Genomic DNA, 12,654 nt, shown 5'->3' with positions numbered 1-12,654 from the left:
AAATTAATAAAAAAATTAAATAATTGAATTAATAAAAATATATTTTATAAAATGAACGAATACGAATTAATTTTAAAAATTTAATACATAAAATTTAATTTCTAAGAAATTAAGCCATGGAATTAATTTAAGAATTAACTTAAGAAATTAATTAAAGGAGGAAAAAAAGTTAAATTCTAGAATCGATTTAAAATTGTGGAATTCATGATTTTTTTTAATTGCATAAATATTGCATAAACATTGCATTAAAGAAAACAAACCAATTATAATTGTCTTTATTGGACAATTTACCTACATTTTTTCGCTTTTTAATAAAATTTTTTTTATTATTTAAATCGTACAACAGGCATTCTCGAAACAGTAATCATAATTTTTCCAAAAAAACGTATTTTTATATCCATTTACTATAGATTAAATCTTAAGACACTCTTAAAAAGGAGAATCGAACTTAGAAGCTACTACACTCCAATTAAAGTATTTACATTTTTATTAGATTCTTTTTTTTCTTAAAAAAAAGGAAATTATTTTCTCTTGATGGAAGAAGAAAGTAATTCTGTACTCTAAAAATATTAATTAAATTATTCATTATTTAAAATTTTTTTCTCTTCTTCCGATTGAAGTAAATCCATAATTTTATCAGATTAAAGATGATTTATTACATTAATGAACACTGATGGAGGAAAGAAACTGTGTAACTTTTGTAAATTTTACAGGTTTTTTTTCTTTTTTGAATATATTTAAATTATAAAATTTTAATATTAATTAATTACATATATATATTTTTTTCAATTTTATAATTTTCGAATGATTTTTTTCAAATTTAAGTTAAAATTTGTCTAAATATATTAACTTCGAATATATTTATAAAAGTGATTCTAAATAAAGATCATGTTGAAAATCTCAATAACATATTTTAAAGATGATCTTAATTAGAATTATTTTCACAAATATGTATTAAATAAGTAATTAAAAGAAGCGAAAAATTGCTTTACAAATTTTTAAAATCCGTCCATAGATAAAACCCACATTTTGTATAACCTAAATTATAAAAAAAAATCCTCTGACTTTCGAGGACAAGTCCATAAAAATGAAAAAAATAAAAAAAATAAAAAAAAGGAAATGATCCACACCCTATCTCGGTGGACAGGAGACTGATTGGCAACTTTCTGATTGGCTGAGCAAAGGTGTGTCCATCTCTTGGGGCACACTTATGTGATTTTAAGATTGTGGAAATAGCCTTGTCCTACTAGAAATAGAAGCTCGACTACTACTATGGCTTGGCATACTTGGATATCCAACTGGTTTACGTCGGCATGCTACCAATAAAATACAAGCAGCTAACATTGCAACTTGAATTCCTGTAACAGTTATCACAATGGCGATGAGAACTGGTTTAGTCATGCATAATGCGTTATCTTTTCTTTTCAAGTGAGTTGCTTCCACTAAAAAGGAAAAAATTAAAATATATTTATATATAAATTACTTAATATTATAACTTAAAATTCAAATATTCCTTAAATTCTACACAATTACTAAATTATTCTAATAAAAAAACAAACTCAAACCCATATTTATAGTCTAGAATTTATGATAAGTTATAGTGATGTTTTCAAATTTATAGTGACGTAAACATTCAAATTATCCAATAATAATAAATTCTGCATTTAAAATTAACCTATAGCAATACATTTTAAATTTAAATTGACTAATAAACAGAAGATTTGTCGTTTTATTTACGAAATGATAATAATAATAAGAAAGCTTTAACTATTTTAGAACATTGATAACATCCAATTTGTTTTATTGTAAATGTTTTAAATTAACCAATAGCAATAAATTTAATATTTAAATTGACCAATAAACAGAAAGGTTTCTCATTTAAATTACGTTAATATGTACGTCACGAAAACCTACCACCATTCGTCTGTAATCTGAAAGATCAACGAAACTGGTTCGAGAATAAGATATGGTTGTTTTAACTTAATTCCAATGAAAGATAAATAGAAAAAAAAAGTATTTTTGAAATGATTTTTTTTTATTTGGATTCAACGCTAGAAAACTTTAGTTGCTAGGCAACTCTTACGTCATTGCAAGCTGTCATTTCTCTCCACTGAGGGGAGGGACCATCGGTACTGGACGGGGAAACATTTGAACGAAAGAGAGAATTTTATTTAAAAGTTCCGAAAGAGAAAAGAATGGAAGAAGGACGATGCGGGCATCCATCACTCTCTGCAGAAATAGAGTAAATCGTTGTGGATGGTTGAGGAATGGAACCAACTGAGTGCTTGAATTTAAAAAAAAAAGAAAGAAACTTTTCTTTCAATCGTAAACAATACCTTTTGTGAAAAGTTCTCCCTTTAAAAAAATCCTGTTATAATATTTAAGTATCTACACCGATAAATAAATTTTAAAAAGTACATTCATAATTTAAATGTTAATGTTTTATTAATNAATTGCTTTACAAATTTTTAAAATCCGTCCATAGATAAAACCCACATTTTGTATAACCTAAATTATAAAAAAAAATCCTCTGACTTTCGAGGACAAGTCCATAAAAATGAAAAAAATAAAAAAAATAAAAAAAAGGAAATGATCCACACCCTATCTCGGTGGACAGGAGACTGATTGGCAACTTTCTGATTGGCTGAGCAAAGGTGTGTCCATCTCTTGGGGCACACTTATGTGATTTTAAGATTGTGGAAATAGCCTTGTCCTACTAGAAATAGAAGCTCGACTACTACTATGGCTTGGCATACTTGGATATCCAACTGGTTTACGTCGGCATGCTACCAATAAAATACAAGCAGCTAACATTGCAACTTGAATTCCTGTAACAGTTATCACAATGGCGATGAGAACTGGTTTAGTCATGCATAATGCGTTATCTTTTCTTTTCAAGTGAGTTGCTTCCACTAAAAAGGAAAAAATTAAAATATATTTATATATAAATTACTTAATATTATAACTTAAAATTCAAATATTCCTTAAATTCTACACAATTACTAAATTATTCTAATAAAAAAACAAACTCAAACCCATATTTATAGTCTAGAATTTATGATAAGTTATAGTGATGTTTTCAAATTTATAGTGACGTAAACATTCAAATTATCCAATAATAATAAATTCTGCATTTAAAATTAACCTATAGCAATACATTTTAAATTTAAATTGACTAATAAACAGAAGATTTGTCGTTTTATTTACGAAATGATAATAATAATAAGAAAGCTTTAACTATTTTAGAACATTGATAACATCCAATTTGTTTTATTGTAAATGTTTTAAATTAACCAATAGCAATAAATTTAATATTTAAATTGACCAATAAACAGAAAGGTTTCTCATTTAAATTACGTTAATATGTACGTCACGAAAACCTACCACCATTCGTCTGTAATCTGAAAGATCAACGAAACTGGTTCGAGAATAAGATATGGTTGTTTTAACTTAATTCCAATGAAAGATAAATAGAAAAAAAAAGTATTTTTGAAATGATTTTTTTTTATTTGGATTCAACGCTAGAAAACTTTAGTTGCTAGGCAACTCTTACGTCATTGCAAGCTGTCATTTCTCTCCACTGAGGGGAGGGACCATCGGTACTGGACGGGGAAACATTTGAACGAAAGAGAGAATTTTATTTAAAAGTTCCGAAAGAGAAAAGAATGGAAGAAGGACGATGCGGGCATCCATCACTCTCTGCAGAAATAGAGTAAATCGTTGTGGATGGTTGAGGAATGGAACCAACTGAGTGCTTGAATTTAAAAAAAAAAGAAAGAAACTTTTCTTTCAATCGTAAACAATACCTTTTGTGAAAAGTTCTCCCTTTAAAAAAATCCTGTTATAATATTTAAGTATCTACACCGATAAATAAATTTTAAAAAGTACATTCATAATTTAAATGTTAATGTTTTATTAATGGAAATGCAATTTATTATTTATTATTTCGAGGATTAAATAATTTTGAAAATATAATAATTACAGTTAATGTATTCGAGGGATTTAGCGTATAAAATTCATTAATTGCCTTTGGGAAATTGTCTATTCTTGTTGCAATATCTCTTTTTTTTTTTCTAATGATATGTTGTTAATTTAATAAATTTTTCTTTTAAACAGCAGATTTAATTTACCGACATTTCTTATCTTTTCGAACACTTCGCATAAATTAATAATAAAATCTTAATTAGAATATAAATTATATATTTTTAAATTTGTTTAAAATTTAAAAGTATTATAATAAATATATAAGACTCGAAGTGAAACGAAAGGAGGAAAAAGTAAAATAAAATTTTTCTCACATGAAATGAAGTGAGACGAGATATAAGAAAAATTTACTAAAATCCTCTTTAACATAGATTCTGTAGTGATTAAAGTCTTATTTACAAAAAGAAAGCTACAGAAAGATAAAAAAGTTTGTAAACTTTAACAATTTAAAATTTAGAATAATAAATCATTAAAAGGATTTTTTTTTATTCAGAATTTTTGCTAAAACAGGAATTGAAAAGTATCTGCTACAGAATTCAGAAATAGAAACGTATCAAGTACAAAATTCGCTCCCGAAACAGGAATGATAAATGAAAGAAGAGATGGAAGGATATCGGAATACTGTCAAGCGAAAGTATTCGAATGCAAACTGAAGCACAATATTCACAAAAGAAATCTTTTATAGAGAAACCAGTCACACTCCGATAAACAGTAAAATCTTTGGTAATATACAAGTTGTTATATACATATATAATACTGGAAAAAAAAGAAAGAAAAGAAAGAAAAGATGAGAAATAAGAGGTCTGTACAAAATAGCAGTTCTCGCAGACAAATAATGATAAATGAGAGATAGACTCAAAGTCGAATTCGTTTCAATATGTTTCCATTTATTGCAAAAATTCGTTCGATAAATAAGAATTTTCTGGATAAAAATTTAAATATATACATTTTAAGTCATCCATTCTAAAAATATTTTTTCAAAATATACAAAAAAATTATTTTATTTCATATATTTTTCTTTTTTTAAATAAAAATTTCAAGACAGTGAAAAATTCTTAATGCGGGATTGAAAAAAGGAATATATAAATGAATAAAATATTATATTGAAATATTTTAAATTATTAAAAATATTTGTAATTATTTTTTAGAAGGTTTGTACTTTTTTATTTAAAAAAACAGAAAATTTGTTGGTATTGTTATACATTTATAGACTCGGAGACTACGTATTGATTAAATATGAATTGCAACCTTCTTTTAACCTACCAGACGCACTCTGGGCCATTTTCCCACGATCATTCGCTGTCTGACTGGATTTCAGGTTATTTACCACAAACATATCGCTCTCTGTCGTTATGTCAATAATTACGTCACCAGACTGTAGCTCTAATGATCTGGTATCAGCTACTGAAGAGGAAGAACGTCTTCTTCTGCCATAAGATTGAGAAATCGCATTATCGGCTTCTTCTCTTTCGCAATCCACCTACAAACATTAAATATAATTTGTTTAAATAATAATAGCTTTGTTTTTCTATACATTAATTTAACGGTTGAACACTTTTCTTTGTAGGCATTCAATGATTAGATCAGATAAAAGAATATTTTCACAATTTTAAACTGAAGATATTATATATGTCTATATTTTTTGAGTTTTTAGAAAGAAGATAATTCTTTTTTAGTTGAATTTATATAATTATTTAAAGGATTATATTCAGAATATGTACTTATTAGTGTGAAGAAATGCTATGAGAAAGGTTTTAAATGTTCATTTAAAAAATATGCATTTTTAAGAAGGAAAATCTCAAAAATTTAATTAATGACTGGTTATGTTTATACTTTAAGTGATTTGTAAATATATTTAAATTTCTCTCATTATTATTTTCCAAAATTTGTAGAGTGATTTAGAAAATGACCAACGAATCATTAAAATCTAATATTAATGATTTATTAGTTTTTCTCTAAATCGCCCATTTAATTATGTTTATGTTGAATTTTAAGAGGACCAAATTTAACACTTAGAAAGTTGAACTTTTGTTTCGTTATAAAGCTATTCTATCAAAAGGTCAAGGTATAATAGCTCCCTTCAGAAAGCTAAAGTGAAGACATTATAGAAGGTCTCTTTAGTTTGTTAGGGGGAAGATATAACTCTCTTTAGTTGTAGGTTGAGTGCATAATGGCCTTCGAGTCGAGGACACAAGCTTAATGGTCTGTACGCTAGAGTGAAGACATTATGAGGTAAGTGGGGACTAAGTTTAAGACCAGGACATACGATCGTATAAAAAGCAATTTATTGCTTTTTTAAGAGGGAGAAGAGAATTAGAAAATTATAATTATTAAAGATATTAATTAATGCATTTTATATGTAAAAAACAATAACTCTCTTTTAAAACAATATTCTTTTGTAAAATATGTCTTTTAATATCAGGAAAACTCTTAACGGAACTAACATCTCTCTTGTCTAATTTAGTTAATTTAAAGCTAAAGTCGCCACTAATTTGTGGATATCTTGCTAATTGGAAGAAGCAAGGAGTTTCAATTCCAGTCAGAAGAGATAAAAGAAGGGACACGTTTAAGACGTTTCCAAATTATAAATCTTCGTTAACGCTACCCTAAACTGTCAGACGTCAAAAGGGGATGTAACAAAGCCCTTCCTGTAACAAAGCCCAGATTTCTCCTAACCTATCTGATAAAAATAATTGATTTTTACAAAGAATAATCAAGTAAAATAAACAAACAAAAAAAAGTTTAACCCGTTGTTTAAATGGCTTGATATTAAAATTATGAACAAAATAATATTTATAAAAGTTTTATATTATTCAAGGATGATTTTTTTAAATTTAAAAATTATTCCGAAATTATATTAAAATCAACAGATGGCAGCACTAGTTTAGATTCATTATCATTAAAATAAAATTTGTAATTACTTGTGTAAAACAATATTTCCAAAAATTGCTTTAACATAATTAATTTTACTATTCAAATATTTTTAATATCTATATTAATTATTATTAAAATTACATTTGAAAATCGTATAGCCCGCAGTTATAAACATCATTATAACTATTTGTATACTTACATTTGTATACTTACTTATTTATATTTTATTTAAATATTTATTATTGTATATTAAGATTTCACTAGTCTTATAATTTCATGAAATATGAAACTTTTGAATTAATATAAAATTTCAATAGTTATAATTTTAAATTATAATTTATTCAATTATAATATTTAACTTGCATCCGAATTATTAGAAAAATAGAAAATTCTACGCTAATTATGAATAATAAAATCTATGAAATTGAATAAATAGATAGATACGCCTACTTTGTCTCTTTCTATTTTCTTAACCAATCATTTTCAAAAATAATAATATACGTAATCAATCTCCATTAAAATAGAATAGGTATTTTATCTTTATTATTAAGCAAATGACTGCCTATATTCTTAAAAGTTTGTAAATTGTTTCTCTTCTATCAATATTTTAAAATTATTATTTATATTTTCATAACAGTTTATTTCAGATATAGCCTATACATTTCGTAAGATAAAAGTCTACTTTAGATATTTTATTATCAATATTCAATTGTTGATAATCATTCGTAATTGCTTTGATTTCCGTACCACAATTCAGAATTAAAGTTTAAAATTTCTTCCATAATTGATATCTTTCACAAATTATAATTTTTTATTATTTCTTGAAATTTTCAATATATTGATGTATATAATAATGAAATATCAAAATATTACATAAAACAAATATTCTACACAATAATATAAACATTTTCCTATAAAAATAAATGTGCTATTATCCAAAGCTCAATGAATTGTCATAATCTTGAAAGATGAAATTGTTCCTCATAACAAAGATTTCGCTGTACTGTACTGTACATATTGTTGATAACAATATTGAGAAAGGCTTACCTTTAACACAAACAGCAGTTGATATGACAACTTGTGAATGAATGATTTATCTGTAAAGATAAGAACCCCCGCCGTTCCAACAATCATTTGAATAGCGAGTCGATAGAGTAAGAGAAGTGTTTCTACCAAATCCAAACAATTCGATCCCAAGAGTCAGCATTAACTTAGGAATTTTAACAACACCGTTTACAGAATCTTTCTTTAACAGATCTTCCCTTCAAATTTTACAAGATGCGGATGCAGCAGAACATTTTAGATGAAAGGAGCGGTCTTTTATGAGGATTTCATCATTCAACTAGAAGATGACACACTTGACACGCACCTCGCCTTCAGTGTTAAATCAAGTTTCATTGATGCGGAAACGTAAATAAGAAAAATATACTTGTGAGGAATGGAAAACTTTTCATTGTATTTGAAAAATTAATATAATTTGATTTATTATCTTCTGTAAAAATATAAAAATATTACTGGCTTCATTGTCTATCAGAATGAGTATTGCTCGTTTTAATTCAAATGTGAATTATTTAAGAATAAGCAGATATTTGAAAATCAATATCTAACTGTCAAATTTCTAATCAATATGGGATTAAGAAATGCCATATCAAGATTAAGAAATAACTAAGGATCCAGACTAATAAGTGCCAGAATACAATTTCTATAAGTAACGAATGTAATAACTACTGTTTTATGTTAAATGAATTATAAATTAGGTCTAAATATATTGGGAAATAGTAGAGAAAACGAAATTAAATAATTTACATGCATATAAATCGTTCTCTGCGATATATTTAAATTATTAAACACAATTAACGATAATTAATTGAGCCATTAAAATTGTGAAGTAGGCGCATCTGCATATTTTATTTCTTTCAAAAACGTGTATCTGCAAACGATTTCAGTTAAAATATTTATGCTTACTATCTTGAATATACCACAGAAGACGACCTATATTTACAAATACCAAACAAACAACCGAATTCTTTATCGAGTAATAAGGCTAACTAATTACTAAACAATTTGGCAGGAGGCAAGCCTCCAGGCTACCATCTCTTGTTAAATATAATAATAAATTAATTAATTTTAATAAATATTTATTGAAACTTCAACAGTTTCTACTTGCATATATGCTTGTGTAACGTTAATATACACAGTTAATATTAAACGATTTTATATAATTGAAAATAAATAAATAAAATTGTAGAGTTAGTAGAATATCCTTTAGTATTCAAAGATCAAGTTACGATTTTGTTTCCTTATAATAAATTTTAACAACTTTTGCATCCCGAAAAATTTAGATGCAAAAAAACGTGTTATAAATATAGATATTCCGCATACTGTATTCAGAAAGATCGATACCTTTTTATAAGAAAGGTTTCTGTTTTGAATTATAGTCATTTCTTCGAAGTAAAAATGCTATTCGCCATTTAAATATGGACTAGAAAAAATCATAATCATAAGATGCAATTCTGAATTTTTTTCTAAAATTATATGGCAAGGCAATTCACGAATTCATTTTTCTGCAGACTGAAAATTACACAATTATAACAAAGAAGGGGGGAAAATGGTTGATAGTTTCATAAATTTTAAAAGTTTTTTTTACTATTATTATTCTAATTAATAACATTTTTAATTATGATTATAAATTTAAATTCTTTTACATTGTTAACTTGGAGTCAAACTTTAAAAATGTTATTTTTAAACCAAACTAAAACTAATGGTTTGTGCCAACACGAGATCAAAGATTTATGTTATTCAAAACTTCTACCTTTTCTACCAAAGTAATATTTTATCTTTTATTTTTTTCCTATCCTGAAAAACTCGATTTATTACACAGCATTACGTCTATATAAGAAAATAAATTTAATCAAAAGAAAAATAATAATAAAATCAATGACGAATATATTTAATGAATTCTTTAATCTCAGTAATTTTTTATTAATTAATTAATTCATTTATTTATTTAACATCTATAGAATCAATAAAACAATTCTAAAATATGTAATTATTGTTAATTAAGAGGGGAAAAAAAATTGCTAAGTCTTTGCACCATCTTTCCACGACATGTTTTATAGAGGTGCAACTCGTTAATTATTCACTTGCTACAAAGTTCTGACTAATTTCATTTGCTGTTTTGAGTAGTCTTGGAAATTTATAGATATTTTTACAGAAAAATAATAAATATTATATATAAAAACAGTTTCATTTTAAGTCTTTTTTTTTCTAGTTATAGTTGAAAAATTGAAACTCTTCCTCGGCATCAGCTATTTTATTGCTTTCAAACCAGTGATATAGGGAATTACAGAGTATATTTTTGAGTCTTTTAACAAGCTAAAAGGCTGGAAAACGTTATCAAATCTTATTGGAAACACTTTAAATCGTATATTTCTTTCAGGCATCGAAACAATTAATCACAATAAAAATTTAATTAAAATTAAATCTTATTAGGATTTTGTTATTATTTTAATTAAAAAAACATTTCTATTTAAGTAATTAATCAAATTTTACTGATAATTAAATATATAATTATGAAAATAGAAGAAAAAATTCTGTAATTTCTGGAGAAAAAATAGACTTTACTTCCAGAAATTGTTTTATTATTAATTAATTACACTTAAGACAAAGGAAAATTTTAATTTTTCAATTAACGATTTATTGAGAACAAATATAAAAATCAATAAAATAAAAAATAGAATATTATTTCTTTTTTCATTTCATTTTTTTTAAATAATGTAATCGCCTTAGTTTCAGCTTAATTTTTGAAACTAAGTACAAGAAATATTTTTCTTTGAAAGTAAAGAATGGAGAACAGAGAAAAAAATAAATAAAATAAATGAATCTATTTACAAGTTATTTTGCAGTATTTAAATTATTCTCTCTGAAAGAAGCGTGTTTAATTCCTCAAGGAATAAGATTTTGCATGATTATTAATAAGCTTTTTAAATTTTATATTTTTATAATTAATTTTAATTTATTCTCTTTTCTGTATTGTTCCTTAATAAATATTAATTTGAATTTATTTATTTTTTTTTGTATTATGAATTTTTATACTAAGTCGTCTTTATTGGATAACAATAAGAAAATTTCTTTTACTGCGTATCACGAGAAAAAATTGCCTTTATTACGTAATAATAGTAGGAAAAGCCTTTTATTACGTAACAAAAAATAAATCACCTTTATGACGTAATACATAAAAATTCCTTTTGTTAAAAACGAGAGAGAAAGTGCCTTTATTACGTAACAGAAAAAAATGCCTTTTATGACGTAACGTAGTATAAATCGTTTTTATTACGTCACAACGGAGAAAATAAATTACGTAACACGGAAAAAATTATTACATAGTAACTAAATATTTAAAAATTTATTTAATTTTAAAATAGATTCGGAAAACTTACGTAAATAATTCTGTAAAGTACTATTATATTTCAATAATTTTGTAAATTAATTTTAAACATATTGATAGAATTTTTCTCCATAAACTTATTTAAATAAAACTTACGGGAGGACAAACATCCAAGCAGAAAGATACAGTCATTTGGAACTTGATTGTGCTTTCAGAAGCAAATTTAAAAGCTTGAAACGGAGCGGTTAGAGTTTTGCTATCTAAGGATTTTTCTAATGACGGAAACACTGTCGGATCAATAGGACATCTGAAATAAAAAATAATAAAAAAAAATAATTTAATAAATATAGTTATATCTACAGTTTTTTGAGTAGAAAAAATATAAAAAGTTACCCTCTATCATCTAAAAGAAGAACAGTTTCAGCTCCATGACCACTTCGAGCTACAAGTCCACTTCCAAAAATACCAAAAATACCTGAAAGTAATTAATAATATAATTTAAAATAAAGAAAATTGCATTATTTTTAAGGTAGAATAATTCTATATTTTATTCATAGCTCATTTATAATGTATAGCTTTAATACTAGACTAGTTGAAAAATGTGAAGAAATTACTATTATGGTTAAAAATTATCATTTTATGTGGACACAAATATAGACAGATATTGATTAAAGTCATTATTTTACTCGAGATTCTTTATGATAGAGCGGCTAGGGTCAAAGTGTCAAAGTTCAAAATGCAATGACCCTCAAAAGTTAAGAGATACGTGCTATTTTTATTAAGGATGCTGTGTAAGTTCAATTCAGAATTTAAAAAAAAAAAAAAAAAAAAGGTAGACGATTTACTTACTTTCATCTTTCATTTCGACTCTTAAGTAAAGTGGTTCTCCCAATTCTACTCCTCTGACATCATATCCGCTTGAGTTAACAACACGAAGTTGTACAGGAGGTGTTGGAGCGATGCCTGTCACCACTTGCATCAAGTCACCTAAATCTCTAACAAAAAAAAGACAAAAAAAAAGTTTTTTTGGATAAAATTAAATGTACTTATCTAAAGATTATTTAACATGCGGTTCTGGGTTCGAACGACGTTTCAGTTCGCTTAAAGAGACCATTCAAAAAGTAATTAATTGAAGTAGCTTAATGTTAATATGTACTGTACTTTAAAAAAAAATATCCGACATCTCGTTGTGATTTTAAATGTTGTTAATTTGAATTTTTAAGTAGTTAATGATCGAAATGAAAGTTTCCGAAAGAAATTATTGAATTTTTTTTTAGATTAAAAAGTAAAAACAAATTTACTAAAATAATTCTAAGAGTAGAAGAATCGATATAAAAAAAATTCAAGAGTGACATCAAACAATAATGACATCATTAGTGAAGTTATTGTGTTACATCCGTAAGAATGTA

The 12,654-nt window shown here is 25.5% G+C and overlaps 1 protein-coding gene across 1 annotated transcript; it reads right to left on the bottom strand.

Moving 5' to 3' along the window:
- Positions 1 to 2,482: 2,482 nt before the first annotated feature.
- LOC111619957 lies at positions 2,483 to 12,240 on the bottom strand. Its single transcript, XM_023361784.1, has 5 exons — positions 12,095 to 12,240; positions 11,639 to 11,720; positions 11,402 to 11,552; positions 5,248 to 5,464; positions 2,483 to 2,912 (listed from the first exon to the last, which is right to left on the bottom strand). The coding sequence occupies exons 1-5, from the start codon at positions 12,222 to 12,224 to the stop codon at positions 2,689 to 2,691; spliced, it is 804 nt and encodes a 267-aa protein (XP_023217552.1). The 5' UTR covers positions 12,225 to 12,240; the 3' UTR covers positions 2,483 to 2,688.
- Between the last annotated feature and the right edge of the window lie 414 nt (positions 12,241 to 12,654).

The sequence above is a fragment of the Centruroides sculpturatus genome, unplaced genomic scaffold, assembly GCF_000671375.1.
Source record: "Centruroides sculpturatus isolate CEXI.00-Female unplaced genomic scaffold, Cexi_2.0 scaffold248, whole genome shotgun sequence".
Lineage (NCBI taxonomy): Eukaryota > Metazoa > Arthropoda > Arachnida > Scorpiones > Buthidae > Centruroides > Centruroides sculpturatus.
Note: the sequence above shows the minus strand (reverse complement) of the source record. Positions and strands in the feature narration are given on the sequence as shown.

Coding starts and splice junctions, on each gene's coding strand:
- LOC111619957 (XM_023361784.1), bottom strand. CDS start 12,224: ATGCAAGTGGTGACAGGCATCGCTCCAACACCTCCTGTACAACTTCGT. Junction 11,553..11,638: donor CTTCTTTTAGATGATAGAGG/GTAACTTTTTAT, acceptor TTTTTATTTCAG/ATGTCCTATTGATCCGACAG. Junction 5,465..11,401: donor GCTTGGATGTTTGTCCTCCC/GTAAGTTTTATT, acceptor TAATGTTTGTAG/GTGGATTGCGAAAGAGAAGA.